Source organism: Callorhinchus milii, unplaced genomic scaffold (assembly GCF_018977255.1).
Source record: "Callorhinchus milii isolate IMCB2004 unplaced genomic scaffold, IMCB_Cmil_1.0 Scaffold48, whole genome shotgun sequence".
In the NCBI taxonomy this organism is placed as follows: Eukaryota; Metazoa; Chordata; class Chondrichthyes; order Chimaeriformes; family Callorhinchidae; genus Callorhinchus; species Callorhinchus milii.
Window position 1 is genome coordinate 400,641 of NW_024704789.1, and position 17,807 is coordinate 418,447.

Sequence of the window (17,807 nt, forward strand, 5' to 3'; positions counted from 1 at the left end):
ACACTACGGTGCACAAAGATAACTAAAAACAAGCCAGGCCTACTGATGATGGGAAGCAAGTCGTAAATCAAACCTCCTCCAGAACAAGCCTACGAACTAAGCTTTGCGCAAGTTCACCTGCAAACTGTAATCCATTCTTAAAAAGACTCACTATACGGTAGTATTGCAAAATAGTCGTAATTCTCACCTGCCACCCTGAACTACTGTGGTGATAAGTCTCCAGAGGGCAAAGGATCAGTGCTTTCAGCATTTGCTTTCCACTGCTTCAGTCATTATATAAAATACACAACCTTTACTGTACATATTCAATTTATTATACAAACATCTTGCTGGACTGCATACAACGTTCCAAGCCTTGTTCTGACATTTTGAACTCTGCAGCTCTGTTCAGTGGGTACTTTCATTCTCTGGGTACACCTGCTTTTGTGTGTATTATAAAAAACATCTGCCATAAAAGGAACTTTGTATCTGATTTTTCAGAAAGTACATGATGTAAAAGCAACTTTCACGTGTGACGAGTTTTGTGACTTTGAGGAAATTCTCTTTTTCGCTGATTTCAGAACTTATAGATTTCATAAAACGGAAATGGATTCTTCTTTAATTGACTGTGTGTGTGTGTGAGAGAGATAAAACGGTACGTGTTATGATTTGTTTCGTTTTTTAAAAAAAATTGGTGCAATTGTCTAGCAGTTCAAGGCACTGTAGGGGAAGTGAAGGAAATTAAATAGAGGCTCAATATATATAATAATAATAATCTTTGCATTTGATATAGTGCCTTATCACGACTTCAAAATGGCTCAAAGCACTTCACAGAATATATTGTAAAGTGACTTGATTGTATATTTTGTGGGAAAAACACGGTAGCCAATTGCACACAGCAGTGTCCCACAAACAGTTGTGGATTGAGTGACCAATTTTTTTTTTTGAAGGAATTATTACCACTGGAAAAGAGATCCGCCAATCGACTAACAACGGGGTTCCTACTTAGTGCTAGGTAAACAGAGGTGTGTGGAATAGGGCAGGAAACTTGCCCAACTTTTCGCCCTGCTGGGAACTGAACCCAGGTTACAATCAATACACAGGTTACCTGTGAATGTGAGCTTAGTGGTCATTAGATTTATTTTATGTACAGTTAGAAACATGAAAATGCCCCTGGACTGTGACATTTATTACAGTAGAATTAAAACAAGTAAAAATAATTCCTCCATCCCGTGTGAAAAGAAAGGTTTGCGGTTCACGGCCTCAAAGCACAAGTAGCTGCAAGACTTGAGTAAGGATATTTACCAGACTTTTGAAAACCAGGCTTTTGAAAACCTATATCACAAAACCATTGTGATATAGCTAATTAGACTTTCTATGCATTCATCTTGATAGCTGATAGTTTGAAACGTACAGTGCTTGCAGACTGACAAGAACAGAACACACTGCATTCAATACCTTCTTATCGTAGAGAAACATTTTCTTTCAGGGTGGCAAAGGGTTAGTAATTAATTGCTGCGGCATTATTTAATCGAACTGTAATTGTTTTTCCAACTTATCCAACAACAACAGAAGAACAACAAAAAAAAGACACAATTTGCGTGTCAGCGGAGGCAGATGTCTCGGATTCCTGCCCCGTAAGAGAACCAGCGATGAAACGTCACCGCCAATACTCACTCACCGCTCTCATTGGTGGAGTTGACAGAGAAGGCGCCGGACTCGGTGATATACTAACACTCTTGTTTAAGGCTCCCGGTGCTGGTGGGCGAAGTGCTGGACAGAGAGATCAGACCAGAGTCCTGACTACTGGAAGGTGAAAATACTGCAAGAAAAAAACAAAACGAGAATGTTATCTTAAGGTGAGAGCGAGCTGAGGCGAAGATAATAAACATCCTTACATTTGGTACAGCACCTTTCACGTTAAGGCCACCTCATAAAGCACTTCACAGGATTTACTGTAAAGTGTAGTGATTGTATATTATGTAGGCGAATGTGGCAGCCAACTTTCCACAAGCAGCCATGAAATAAACAATCAATTTTATCTGGGGGATTGTTGGCCAGGACACGCGGCAAAACTCCCTTCTTTTTTGAATAGTGCTATAGCATCTTTAACATCTACCTGAACAGGCAGACAGGACCTCGGTTTAACGCTTCATCCAAAGGATGGCACCTCCAGCAATGTAGCGCTCCCCCAGCACTGATTTGGAGCATCAGCCTAGACTCCATGAGTTCAAAGGTGCCAAGGTGGGGCTTGAACCCACAACCTTCTAACTCAGAAGCGAGAGTGCTACCAACGGAGCCAGGGTGACACATATCTCAATTGAGATCAGAAACATTTCGGCACACTAAGGCCAGTGGAAATGAGGAACTGTGCTATCCCAGAAGTGCCGTAGAGGCAGAACCGATTGGGATGTTTTTGATAGACAGATAGTCAGCCAGATAGATGAATACATACATCCATATATACTTGGGAAGCAATGGGTTAAAGACGTATAGGAAATGGTGAGAACTGGGATTAAAAGACCTGCTGTGATCCAATAAACTGGCAGAACAGGCTTGACGGGCTGAATGGCCTCCTCTTGCTCTAACCATAGTCTGAAATTTATCATGGTCAGTGGGCACTTTGTGAGAGGATTATCTGTTTGCCCCCCTCCCTCCCCCATTCCTCTGTAGATAATGTTAGTGCAAACATTGTGCAACGACAAGTTAAATGTTCAACCTTTCCGGAGAGCTGTAGAGGAGGAGGAGGCGTATGTTGAGGGTTTAAAGTCAGCTCCGGCACAGCTAAATAGGGGTAGCAGTCTATGGCTAAAGATCAGTATTATTGCTGTTTCTCTCATCAACAATATTTCTGGTGGCAAAGGGAGTAATGGGTCTGGCTTGCTGCAGGCACTAAAACTCAGCCCCTTGGCACTGTGGGGACAGATCGAGCCTGTCAGGACTGCTCCCTAACTAAACAACAAAAATCACCCAATCATGTGCTGAAGCAACAGCAACTGGCAGTGGTTTGAGAGCGCATCATTCTGTCTGGGAGCTGAGTGTCGTGCTGCCAGAACGTTCATGACAAATGGGATCATTTTTTAATGTCAACAAATGCCAGCGTTGATGTGTGGTTCAGTTCAACAAATGAAAAAATGCAGACGCCCTCACCTACTCACTTGTAACCTCTGTATTTCGTGACCTTTGCATTGTTTTTGCAAGTTATTAATAATAATCCCTGCACTTGATATAGTGCCTTTCACTTTGTTGAGATGTCTCAATGCTCTTTGCAGGATATACCGTCAAGTGGATTGACTCTTTTTTTTGTGGGGGCCAAACACAGAAGCCAATTGCGCACAGCATTGACCCAAAAACAGCCATGGAGTGAGTGAGCAATTTTATTTGAGGAATTGTTGGCCAGGACACCAGGAGAAACTCCCTTCTCTTTTCAAATAGTTCCATTAGCATCCACCTGAACAGACAGAACCTCATCTGAAGTTCTTGCTCTCCCATTGAAAAACTTGTCTTTCTTTCCCTTCACTTTCCCACCCCTCCCCTTTATTCTTAGTCTCTCCAAATCAAAACACATGATTCATTAACCAAGAACACAGGCAAGAGTGCTACACCAAGCTGCTGCTCAGCAGAACTCCGTGAGTTGGAATTGCCCTCTTTACCACCTGGGAAACCTTCTCCCCTTCCTGTGCCTCTCAGGTCCTGGTATGTGGGGACCTGTGGTCATTAACCAACAACTGTCGTAGGGATCATTGGACTGTGTCGCTGCCCCCTTCTCCCATTTGTTTCTCTCTAATTTTAGAGCAATTTTAAATATTAAAATAATACTTGCATTTGACAAAATGCTTTTCACATCAGGAGGACGTCACAAAAATGTTCACAGGATATACTGTAAAGTGCAGTGATTGAGTATATGTTTTGTAGGAGAACGAGGCAGCTGATTTGCACACAGCAATATCCCACAAACAGCCACGAAACGGAGTGACCAGTTTTATTTTGGGGAATTGCTTGCCAAGACACCTGGGGAAACCCATCTAAAAAAATTACAAAATGTTCACTAGACAGATTTGTAAACAACGGTCTATTTTGATTTTCACTGAACATTTCACTGAACTCTCTTTCGGCACCTGCTTTGAAGGGGTAAAGAGCTAGCCTACGATGGGGAGAAATTCTACTGGCTCTGGATTTACTCTATTTATGTAACAAGTGCTCTGGGACGCTATCCTGCATGAGGGGCACCACATAAATTCAAGTTATTGTTGTAACAATTTAGTGCATCGAACTGTTTAATTAAAATTTCTTTCAAGAACTACGGAAAAATAACTTAAAAATTAAGACCGAATTCAATAAATTGCCAAATTCTGGAAGCTCTATAAAGCCACATAAACCGAGTAAATCCACACCCAGGCGCTTTATCTCCCCATTGAAATCTTCTGCACGTTATCCAGAAACAATGGCGGTAACCCTGCTTTATTCCCACTTTCACACTGCAGCTCTACCAGTGACTGGGGCTTCCCATCTCACAGGTCAGCTGTTAATCAAACAGCACCCACTTATCTCGAGTTGCCTGTGGCTATACACTTTCTGCCGCCGGATCTGTCCTCAACCGCTATCACCGAGCTCAGCTATCGAACACTCAGCAGTGGTAATCTTACGGAAGTGGCGATGCATCGATTGCATCAAGTGAAACGATTATTAAGTGGTGATGTTCAGTGTTTCACGAATGCAAGGGACCTTTGATTTGAGATGGATTCCTTGTAACTCTGCTGGATGGCCATGAGCAGAGTATCAGAAGTGGAAGTGTGAAGACAGGTAGGAAACAAAGATGCTGACTGCATTATACCCCAACCCAGAGCTTGGGGTGGGAGTCCATAAAAAGAGAGGCCGTGTTATAATTGTGGAGTCCTGTAGAGTAGTGGGTTAGCTGCTCTCCTTGCAAACGAGAGGATCTGGGTTCGATTTCCTGGCGAGGCGAAATCTTAGGCAGGTTTCCTTTCTCCACAAATCTCTATTTACCTTGCAGTATGAACCCGGTTATTAATCGATTGGGGGATTGCTTTCGCCTACAAAATACATAGTCAATTCACTTTACAGATTATTCTGTGAAGCGCTTTCTTAATAATCTTTACATTTAGTACAGCACATTTCACACCAGGAGGATGTCTCATCGCGCTTCACAGGACTCACTGTAAAGACCGTGTATTTGGTAGGCGAACGTGAATATAGTTTGATCCCTTCATAACACATAGTTTGAGCAATGCTTGCAGTGCAACTACAATATAGATTATCTAAAATAAACATTGGCACCAGTCTCCAGCTTGTCCTTTCATAAAACAATCAAAGTTTTTCCAATGTGTAACAATCCTATACCGACCGCAACTGCTTTACGACTCTTTGAGGCATTGAAATGTCTCCCCAGCACTAACCCTAACTTTTAACAATTGGTACTGAGAGTAGTGGCTATTCACAAAGGGAACAAAAGATCCCCCGGCACAATTACAAGGCAGTAATCTGGCCGAGCCGAGATGATATCATATACCAGCAGAGTGAAGCTCAAGTGGTTTACAAGAAGCATTTGAATGACAAGATGATCGCTTTGAAATCAGTCACATCTTTTCTTCTGAATGATATACAGAGTTTATTTGCTTGATGTTTTCTTGAAGTGTTCACGCAGAAACCCAATGGCAGAAATGGCCCCCCGTGCTTGCAGTTTCTGTATCAGGGATTAACGATTGTGCCTGTTCAGTGGACGGCTGAACAATGCCCAATTGGGTTACCAATAAATAGCAGTCGGTATATATGAGGTCTTTTACAGATTGCTAAAAGATCTTCAAACAACCATATTTATGGCACTGTAAGGTTTAATTCTGCCACATTTCACAGTGAAGACCTTTCCCGCTCCTGCCCCCAGGTCTACCGTGCAATACCCCATCCCATCACGTGAGCTCCCCAAAGAATTAGGTAACTGACAGCTGCAGGATTAAGTGTAATTTCTGCTCCTACAGAGCAATCTAACCCAGTTTCAAGTGCAAGTTGCTGACGTTTTGCATCGAGGCCCATTCCTCAGCAGAGAAAACATCTGGCAGAACATTGGAAAGGAAAGCGTCCCATACCAGGTTTCAGGATCTGAATTATTTTAGTAAGTGGATTTGGTAGTGAATTGTACATCCTCACTGGCATATAATGTATGCCCATCCTTGCCAGGCTGCACTGGCTACCCATCTCCAAGTGCATCAATTTCAAGATCCTCGACCTCAATCACAAATCCCGTCACGCCCTCACATCTGTGATCTTCTTTAGTCTCACTCTTCTCGTCATCCCTTTCGCCTGGCAAACTCTGGCAACGCTGGACATTCCCCGTCCCATGATTGGAGTCTGAGCCATTGTGTCCTCACTCTCTGGACCTCTCTCCCTCAAACCCTCCATCTCGCCTCCTCCCCCTCTCTCTGTCCAGCTTCAAAACCACCTAAATACCTAGCTTGATGACAATGCCTATGGACACCTTCCTCCTCTCCTCGGTGTCTGGCACTGTCTCTGTATAGCACTCCAAGACGGGCTCAAAATAATGCAAGTTGTTGTTGTATGGCCACTGTGGGATGGATACATGAGAAGGGCCCAGGATGGTTCACCTGTTTTGTGCATGTGTGTGTGTGAGAGAGACAGAGATAAAGAGAGTTAGGGAAGTGTAGAAAGAGAGAAGAGTTTCATCCCAGTGGATCTCATATCTGTTCAGGAGTGGTATCTTCCCACTCTGTAAAGTCCGCTGCCTATTGATGTCTTATTTTAATGTTGAAGACGTACAAGAGCAGAGAATTACACAGCATGGCCATTTTCACTCTCCCTGGTTGGTTCACTCTCCCAGTAGCGGCAAACACACAGCTAAAAGATTCCCTCCTGAGGCCTCTTGTTGGTGTTTGAGTCAACAGCCCTGGGGACTTCAATGAAGTGCAATATTGAAGCATCGACTTGCTAGAAATGCCTCAGAGACTTCATTAAATGAGTGAGTCTGAACTACTGACATTCCTAAAAGCTCTGCCACAGCATGTAAGTCAGGACCGCTCGCTCACCCCTTCCATCCTACCTTCCCCACCACAAACACACATTCTGCAACGAATTTTCACTAAAGTGCGACGGACTTTAGGTTTTTTTTGCAAAATCAAAACAAAAAATAAATTTTAAACTTAATTTTCACCTAACCCTATAAGTAACCAGAGGCCAGTGCAACAAGCAGCAACAACAACAAAAGAAACCGGCAAAGAATAAACAAAATGAGAGAAGCAGCAAAGCCAAATCAACCCGGTGCAGAAATAACCCATCACATTACCAGCCATGGAAGATACATGAACCAATTCAAGGGTTCTTGACCCCCGCTGACCTTTACAAATAACAGCTGAGTTCAAAACCTACCCACGCCGCTTTTTCCATGCCTGTTCTGAATGTAATTATGGAGCAAGCCACGGTGGTAATTTTTCTCCTCATTAACTTCCTGATTGGTTTCATCCCCTGCCTTTTGTGAGGCTGCAGTTTGTCACCCACTGCAAAGCGGCCAAATCGTTTTAACATTAATGTTTGTGTAACTAAACGCAAGTGGTCTGTCTGCCCATGCTCCGTGTATGATGATAATGGCGCAAAGGTACATTAGTGTGCCCTGGTGTTAATTTGGCTCGTATTCATCGGTAGGAAATCTATGATGCAATTAGCAAAGCACACTAGTAGCAGGGCACTTTGTACTGAGCTAAATCACATCAGGCAATACAGCAACTTGGTGTGTTAAGTGTCAGCTTATTATGTTTGATTATCTGCATTCTACCATGCAATGTAAATTAGAGTCGAGGGATTCTCTAACATAACTGCAACCTTTTACAGGACTGCTTTACTGTGTAAGAGATAAAAGAGCTGTTTTGGCTCATGCACATTTTCTTTTGCCGGAAAAGCCGCACGTAGTCTGGGATCCTAGTTTATCCGGCGATGCACTTGGGGGTAGACGGAGGGAGAGGGTTGGGAAAGTGCTGAGAATCCGTAGCCGGTTCACTCACAGAAAAGCAAGTGTTTGGAAAGTACTGTAAGGTCAGACAGAAAGCACCAAAAAAAAAACCTGGAGGGTTATTCACCCAGATGAAAGCATGGCAACAATTTGCCAGGCTGTCTGGTGTGGTGCACTCCACAATCAAACAGGTTGTCTACATTGGAGAGAATAAGAGGCAAAATCAGATGGAAAGTTTTCACCAGATCAAGTAACTCAGTCCTGCTCCGGGTGAGTCCTGTAGCTCAGTGGTTAGAGCACTTGCCTTGAAAACGAGAGACCTGAGTTTAATTCCCGGCAGAGTGAAACCTTGGGCAAGTTTCCTTACTCCACATGCCTGATAATAATCCCTCAAGAAAAAAAACAACAATAAAATTGGTCACTTCAATTCACAACTGTTTGTGGGACACTGCTGTGCGCAATTGGCTATGAGTTTCGCCCACAAATATACAGTCAATTCACTTTACAGTATATTCTGTGAAGTGCTTTGAGACGTCGAGAAGACGTGAAAACCGCTATATCAAATGCAAGGATTATTATCATCATCATTCAACAATGCACAGTCTGTGTATTACAAGATCGGTTTGACTGAAGGCCTTTCTGATCTCATCCTCCCAGAAAACCTACCCATTACAGCATTGAGCTCTTTTTAAAGAGCCCACCGTCCTGGACTCAACCACCCTTCCTAGTAATGTGCCCAGTCATCAATTACGCTCGACATGCAGAAATACTTCCTGGTGTCTTTCCTGAAATTACCCTCTGACCCCAAACTTGTGTCCTCTTGTTCTGCTGTACTGGTGTATTTGAATGTTTGGTTCTGGGTTTACTTTCTGAATCCCACTTAAACATCTGGAAGTCATCTGTCCTTCCCATCTCATGGAAGAGAGCGCAAATATCTTAGAAGAAGAGCAACCTAGTTTGATAGGATAAAGGGGACATGAGAGAGAGAGAGAGAGAGAGAGAGAGAGAGAGAGAGAGAGAGAAACGGAAAGTAATCCAATCTCAATGAAAAAATGATGTGAAAAATAAAAACAATGCTAAATAAAATTTCACCACGTGGAAAATTGCAGATAGTAAGAAGATCTCCATCAATTTTAAAGACACAATGAAAGACGTAACCTCAGAGTAAACCAGAGCTCAGCACCTCCACTTACAGTAATTACGCTCCAGGGTTTGGGTGAAAGGATCATTGTTCAATTTTCAAAATACTTGGCACCAAGAACAAAAGACAAGGCGACATCCGCTGGGCCCTTTATACGGCCTGATCCAACCTGGATTAACCCTTTTATTCCACGCTCCACTTAATGACTGAGTCTGGCTAATGTGGTTCGTACTGATGTACAGGTATGTGCATCTCTTTCTCAGTCACCCACATCACACATGTTCAAGTACTGAAGCTCTGCTGTGTTTCTGAAAGTAAGATTACAGGGCAACCCAATGCAACTAACAGTCCAGTTGAGCACAAACTGTGGACCCAACTAAAACCCGGTCCATTTATATAGCATGGAAACAGGCCATTCAGCCCAACTAGTCCCTGACAGTTTTTATACTACAATAACAACAACTTGCACTTATATAGAGCCCTCCACGCAGGGTAGTGCCTCAGAGCATGTAAATACTACACAAGTTTCCACCCACTCCTTACTCCCTCCCATACTTGGCTCCCATCAGTGCTTTCTCACCTCAAGCGCTGATAGCATCACTATCCCTTCTCCCTCGTTTCTCCCTTGTGTACACATCTAGCTTCCTCTTAAACGCATCTGAACTATCCACTTCAACCACTGCTTCGATGAGGGGAGGAAGAGAGGGGGTGTAGTTCCACATTCTCACTACCCTCTGCATGAAGTAGTTCATCCTAAATTCTCTTTTAGATCCCCTAAGTACTATCTTATACTTGGCTTCTGGCACTGACTTCTTAAAAAAAGTAAAACTTTTGAGTCACCACTGACATAACGGTGAATGCCTTTTCCTCACACATCACATGTGACGTTCCTCAGGGCTCTGTTCTTGGTCCTCTCCTTTAATATTTACATGCTCCCATTCGGTCATGTCATCCGCTGGGATGGGGTTACTTCCACATGTATGCGAATAACAACCAACCTTATATCTGCTTCCACCCTCGATTCCAAGACCACTACTGTCCTGACGTATTGTCTGTCAGACATCAAGTCCTGGATGAGAAAACTTTCTCCTGTTGAATGTCTCCTGCTTGGCTCCCATCAGCATCTCCTCACCTAAGGCACTGATAGCATCACTATATATCAATGCACTATCCACCTCACCCAGCCAGTACCGAATCTCGGTCTCTTATTCCACTCTCAACTGCTCTTCTGACCCCACATTATGCTTTGACCCGCTCAGGCTTTGCCCACCTCACTAACATTGGCCGCCTCCGTGATTACCTCTCCCCTCTTGGTTGCCGAGACCCATATCCATGCTTTCATCATGTTGAGGCTTGACTACCTCTGTTCACCAGACTTCTCAACTCTTCCCTCCACAAGTTGCAGATTATTCAGCGATCTGCAGCTTGTGTCCCCTCCCACACCGAGATCCATGAGCCTATCGCACCCACCCTAACCCGGCTCCACTGGCTCCCCATCCCTCAGAGGATAGTTAAAAATCCTTGACCTTTTAAAGCCCTCCACGATTTTGCTCTTCCCTACCTCTGTGATCTTACCAACCCGACTGCACCCTCTGCTCGGTGGGCACTGGCCTGCTTCACATCTCCCACCCTGCCTGCCCACCATCGGCGGTCGAACCTTCAACCTTTCTGCTCCCATCCTCTGCAATTCCATCCCGAGTTCCTTCACCTGGTCCCCTCCCTCGTCTCTTTCAAGGTCTGTCTCAAGATGATTCTCTTTGACCGCGTCTTCGGCCACCCTCACACTGCCAAAGCCACCTTGCCCTCCATCCCTCTTGAATCAACCTCCCAGCTCAGGTGCCCCTCGACTATCCAGAGCCTTGAGACATGCTCCCGACATGAAAAGTATTTCAATGAAATTTGTTGTTATCATTTCCAGTACCTTGCACACAATCTCACTAAATGCAAGAGCAAGGCTAACAACCAGCCATTTTTTTCTCACTTGATTACTGGATCCAGATGAATGCATTGTAACGTGACTGCCCTACGTGATCACATAAAGAAAAGATGACTGGCTCTTGGTGTAAATATTTTGATAAGACTCGACTCCCACTGTATTTCCAGTGTATCTCTCAGCTTAAAATACATGTTAATTCAATAATGATAAGGTATCTGCCCACACTTGCAGGCAATGAAATTATTCATCTGAAAAGCTCCACTCATGTTTATGACAATTGCTGTTTCCAGGATCACAAGATTGGTCTGGATGAAAAAGGCCCTTCTGATATCTGGTCTCATCCCTTCAAAACATCAGCCTCCATCATTGCATCAAGCTGCTTTTTATATGAAAGGGTTATGGACCCGAAACTTTGATTCGCATTGCTTTCTCCATAGATGCTGGCTGACCGGCAGCTTCTGTTTTTGTTTCAGATTTCCAGCATCTGCAATATTTTGCGTTTCATATGAGTCCAGTGTCTCTTGTTCTAGTTATTAATTACCCTCTGAGTAAAGAAAAACATCCTGGTAGCTCTGCTGAAGCTACCCTTTGCAACTCTAAACCTACGTCCTCTTATTCTATTGTCTCAATGCATCCTAAAGTATTGTTCCGTGTTTACATTTCCAATCCTATTTTAAATTTTATACACCTCTATAAGGTGTCCTCTAAGTTGTCTTCTCTCAACGCTGAAAAGACATAACTCGTCTAATTGTTGCTCAAAACATCAGTTGAAATGCAACAACAATCTACTTTCTAACACTGACACTCTCACTGCAACAATCTGCACTTACACAGCATCTTGTTCAGAAGGAGAACAGTGGCTGCAAGTGCATCTTTAGAAAGCAAAAAAACCCAGAAATAAATGAAGGGATTTTTTAAGCAAGTTCTAGAAGGTGGAGGCAATGTGAATGAAGGCTTTTACACTGAAGGTGGGGTGGGTGGATGGATGGGGAGCATGAAGTCGGCCAGAAATGTCAGAGCATGTTATAATGGTCAAAGCTAAATTAAAGTCAGAGAAACACGTTGAGCAAATCCAATTACTTGCTGCAAAATGGCAAGATTTAAATAGCTTAGTGGTTAGAGCACTCGTCTCTCAAGCGAGAGGACCTGGATTTGAATCCCGGCCGGGTGAAATATTGGGCCACTTTCCTTACTCCACACGCCTGTTTACCTAGCAGTAAGTAGGAACCCGGTTGTTCGTCGATTGACTTTTCTGGGGATAATAATCCCTCAAAAAAAATAATAATTTGTTCACTCAATTCACGACTGTTTGTAGGACATTGCTGTGGGCTGCCACATTTCGCCCACAAAATATACAATCAATTCACTTTACAGTCTATTCTGTGAAGCGCTTTGAGACGTCTTGAAGATTTGACAAGGCTCTATACCATATGCAAGGAATATTATTATCATTTCTGCGCTTGTGTCAGTCTCTGGTGACCTTCAAGTGCCGAACGATCTCAGGGTAGATTATTTCCTTACAGAGCAATTGCTGTCCACAACTAAACCCACTTTTTTTTCTTACACAAACGGACATCTGAATGGGTATAAAAGACATAAACCTTAGGCTCACAGATGGAGCGCTAAGTAGCAAACACAAACCAGCCGAAGGGAATTAGAGGCTAGCGACCTCCACCTGTACACCACGCTCTGTGCCACAGGTTTCACTTACATCCAGAAATACACACATGATAAAACAACCCCTTCCCCCACCTCCATATTGATTCCAGCAATGTACTGTAAATAAAGACCAAATCCTCCAATATCTTCCAATTGCCTCAGGCTGCACTGCTAATAGAGATGTTGTATATGAGGTTACAAGACCATACAATTGCTATAGCTGACAATTACTCTGGCATTTAGCAAGTCTATTGCACGTTAATGTAGCAGTTAAACAAAGATGTAGCACCGTGACACACAACTATTGGCCTTTGGCTGTTTCACAAGTGGCAATTGTCACATAATTAAAACAGAATCCGGTGATTTAATTTACTCAAATACTTTAGTGATATTCTTTTCTTACAACAATAAAAGCAGAGTGAATGTTAAACGTGTTTCTTTTTTATTTTATGACTCTCACTTGAAACCAACAATTTATTTAGCAAAATATTTAGAAATAAAGCTGATCTTTTTCTCTCTCTCTCAGACATTTCCCTCACCCTAAAAGAGTTTGATTTTCTTCTTCCCCATCTTTTTTTCCTCAATGAAGAACCGTGCCTTTCTTGAGAAATCCACACTTACCTTTGATTAAATGAAATATAATCATCTAAATTTCACCCACAAAACACACAGTCAACCGACTTTAGAGTGTATCCTGTGAAGTGCTTTGAGACGTCTCAATGATGTGATAAGACATTATATCAAATGCAAGGATATTATTATTTACCATCATTCAGGCAGGTTTCTCAATATAAATTTTTATGTTAATATCTGTAAGGTGTTGAAATTCAAATAGTGCTTGTGTGTGTGTGTCTGTGGGGGGGGGGGTGAGAGAGAGAGAGAGAAAGAAATCTACCAAGGTAAGCAAGAGTCATGTTCCACCACTGTCAAACGTTCTGGAACCCTACCCTGCATGAGGAGTGCTAAATAAATGCAAGTTGTTGTTGTAATAAAGTTAACATTGGAGCAGTAGCGAAAAAAGGGGTTTTCCGTGAAGTTCCATTAGGACCTGCCAAAGTTTCATCATGAGATGGTCAACTTTTGAACTTGGCACAAGGATGTGGTGGCAGGAATTGTTACGTACAATGCTCAAGTGTTAGAATCACAAAGAATCTTTTTCACCAGATCACTGACTATTTTTGTAGGTTGTGGGTGTGGGGGGGAGAGAGGGGAAGAGTGATTCCTTGCATTCCCCCCCCCAATCATGCTAAGAAAAAGCAGCGACTTCCCAAGTCAGTACGGATTAAAAAAAGTGGATACATCCATTTGTTGATCTCGTTCAATGATCATTTTTTGAACATCAGTACAGCAGACGTTTTCATGAAAGATTTGTAGACAAGACTATCTAATCTGTCACAATCTAGTGTATTTAACAGAGGGTCAATCACAATAAGGTAGAGTCCTGTAGCTCAGTGGGTAGAGCACTCGCCTCGCACGCAAGAGACATGGGTTCAATGCCTGGCAGGGCCAAACCTTGGGCAAGTTTCCTTATTCCACATGCCCGATAAGAATCCTTCAATAAAAAAAACAATAATAAATTGGTCACTTCAATCCATGACTGGGTTACTTCAATCCATGACTGGGTCACTTCAATCCATGACTGAGTCACTTCAATCCCAATTTGTGGGACACTGCTGTGTGTAATTGGCTGCCGCGTTTCCCCCACAAATATACAGTCAATTCACTTTACAGTATATTCTGTGAAGCGCTTTGAGACGTCTAGAAGACATGAAAAGTGCTATATCAAATGCAAGGATTATTATTATTATAATCCTTTTCCTTATAAATTATTATGGCCATCACCTATTTATTTTGTTCAATTCCTATGATTTTTGACCAGTTTTGGTTAGGCAATTATAATTTATCACTGACCAGTGGTGAATTGCACAGAGGAAGAATATTTGTGTAAATAATGGACGGTTGGGCCTTCGACTTCTTAATCCCCAACCTTTGGAACTCCATCCAACAGTCCCTTCACTTCGCTCCCTCCCTTGCCTCCTTCAAGTCATGCCTCAAGACCCTCCTCTTCAACTGCGCCTTCGGTCACCCACCTACCCGTACCCTCCCTGCCGTCCTGATCCCAACCCCTGCTCAGGTCCAAATTCCTCACGGTCCAGCGCCTTGGGAGGTCCTCTCGACGTGAAATGTGCTATACAAATGTAATTGTTGTTGGAATCAAAGGCTGGACTGTACTATACTACTACCCATTACTATGGACAACAACTCCCAATTAAAACTGGACATTCACTTCACTGCTGTTTGTTGGACATTGCTGTGCGCAAATTGCCTGCTACGATCACCTACAAAATACACACAGTGACTACAGTTTACAATAATTCCTGTGAAGCACTTTGAGACGTCTCCCCGATGTAAAAGTTGCTACATCAAATGCAAAGGTTATTATTACAGGAAAATTTGCATGAGTTGTCTCTTTATAAAACATATAATTGCCTAAGTTGTACTTGTACCCGAGTCCCGTTCAGTTTCCTACCAAAAAACACTTAGATTTCTTTGCACTAGTTGTATTTTATAAATCGGATAAACGGCTAAATCATAACGGTTTCTCAGTCCCAAATAATCCTAAAACCTATGCAAATCTCCTAATTTGTAACTCTGCTACTACACTTACCACCTGTATTGAAGGATCACATGCGCAGTGTTCCATTTGAAACAAGCGCAGGAAACAAAGTCTTGACCCATCACCGCTTGCACTCGTACCTGCTGAAGGGCCACATGAGCAACATATTACAGTGTAATCCGTTGAAACAAGCAAAATTAGGTACTTGTTTACTGTTATGCGTTAGTCGCATACAATCAGATATATACAAGTTTTCCTCTAACTTTTCCTCTACTTCACAAAAATCATATTGAGTGTTATGTTATGGTCTCAACTGATGCGAGTTTTACTGTATATCAATATTGGTTCTCAGTCCCGCTGCAAGTGATCTGAACGTTTACACAACTGCACGATCCCCGAGGATAGGAGTCTCTGCAGACTTACCGTCCAACGAAGGGTTAATATGAGACATTTCAGGAGATGTATTGACTCAATGTTTTTTAAAGACGTGGGGCATGCTAATCCCACTGTGCATCCCGGGAACAAAGGAGAGATGGATTTGAGGATTACACAGCGGGAGAGCATGGACAAGAAAATAAATAAGCGCCCTGTTCAGCACGAACTTTGATCCTTAGTACAAACTGCAGTTGATCCATGGGGTTTAAAAGTATAATTTGCTAATAGATTTTCTGAATCATTAGCTAATTCTATCGGTGGACTGTCGAGCTGGTTTCAAACTCTAAAAGACATGTTTATAACTTTGGATACACCTTTGGCTAAAGCGGCGTTGTAGTGGATTATGCTGATCCACGCTCAAATCCATGTTATTCAAAGAGGTAACTTTAATTGAATTCCGCTATCCCATCAGTAAGGCTTCCTGCAGTGCAAATTAAACAGTAAATTATTCTGGCAGAAAGCATGATTCATGCAATACGGTGCTCCTCTTTTAGGCAGATTTAAAACTACTGATGCTAGGTTCTGCTTCTTTCCTCCCCCTCTGCTGTTTTGTAAATTTTTTTGAGAGACTATCAAATCTCTCTCAGACTCTGATTGCCTCTGAAAAATTGAGCAGATGACTTATTCCATGGCATCTGTCAATAGCAACCTGACACGACTGATTGGAAAGGTGAGAGTGGCTACTTAATGTAGCCTTGATTCAGGTTCCAACGTTCAAACAGGTGTCAGTCTGGCTCGGTTGGTAGCACTATCGCCTACGAGGTAGAAGATTGTGGGTTCAAGCCCCACGTCGGGACATGAGCTCACAGTCTAGGCTGGCAGTATGCTGCAGTATGCCAGCAGCATTGTCAGAGGTGTTGTCTTTCAGATAAAATATTAAACTGAGGTCCCATCTACCTGTTCAAGTAGACGTCAAAGAACCCGCTGCACTATTCGAGAAAGGCATTTCCTCTGGTGTCCCTTCATGGCTGTTTGTGGGACATTGCTGCGCACAAATTGACTGCCATCTTCACCTATAAAATACAGTCACTACACTATACAGCAAAAAAACTGTGAAGCGCTTCAAAACGTCCTCTCAAATGATTATTAATTTTGATAATGCATCTGATTAATATTATTTGAACTATCCCTATTAACTGGCTGATCATTATCCTTTCATAATAAATCCAATGCTAGTAATAATGATTCAGATGCTACTGGAGACATGAAATCAGTGAGCATTTGGTAGGTCGAGGGCATCTTGTAAGTCAATGTATGGATTTTAATAAGCAGAACGCAAGATGGTAATCACAGGGATAAAGCAGTTTTCATCTCCAGGCAACACAAACTGGAATTTAAACAGTTGTACAAACAGTTAAGAGAAACGTACTTCTTCCAATGCCTCTGTACTTTTATTCAGTGAGAAGCTGCGTCACATAGACCAAAAGTTCGAAGGTCAAAGCTGCAATCTTCTGGTCCATAAGGCTCAGTGTCACACCAGACTCTGCCATTACCCACCAGGGAGCATCAACTCTATAGTCTTACTGAATCATTGCAAAATGCAGTTCTGGATAGTTTTAAATGTGCAATCTTCACAAAAGAGATTTTATGATGAAACTATCCAACAAAGAGAACTGGAAAAACAAAGCTGCATTTTTTGCTGTTACAGGCTGCTGTTAGCATACAAAACATTTCTGGCCACAATGTCTCTTGCAAATACTGCATTTTGCAACATGCACAGATTTATTATTTTGCACAACGCCAAGTCATTCAAATATGCCTTTAAAATTGATTCCAATAGAAATGCACACATACAGACACACTCACTCACACATAAAACCACTTCAACATTTGTATATTAAAAAAACTTGCATGAATTTTGCAAGTTTCTTGCAACACAGGAAAATCTAGGTTCCCGCATCAAACACCTAAACCCTGATAACAATTTCACCTTAACGTGGCTCTGAGCGTTATGTCAACTGCACTCATGCACACAACTCGCATTCCTTAATGATATACTGTAATGTCAAGTGGCAATACGGATTTACAGTAAAGACTGCCAAGGAGTTTTAGAGCTGTATGCAGT

The 17,807-nt window shown here is 42.5% G+C and overlaps 1 protein-coding gene across 1 annotated transcript in view; it reads right to left on the reverse strand.

Moving 5' to 3' along the window:
* Positions 1–1,670: 1,670 nt before the first annotated feature.
* Positions 1,671–17,807, reverse strand: part of LOC103178123 (doublesex- and mab-3-related transcription factor 1) — a 60,447-nt gene continuing 44,310 nt past the window's right edge. Inside the window, exon 6 of the mRNA XM_042345448.1 lies at positions 1,671–1,801. Coding sequence (XP_042201382.1) covers positions 1,710–1,801 — 92 coding nt within the window. The 3' untranslated portion in view covers positions 1,671–1,709. The remainder of the gene's footprint in view (positions 1,802–17,807) is intronic.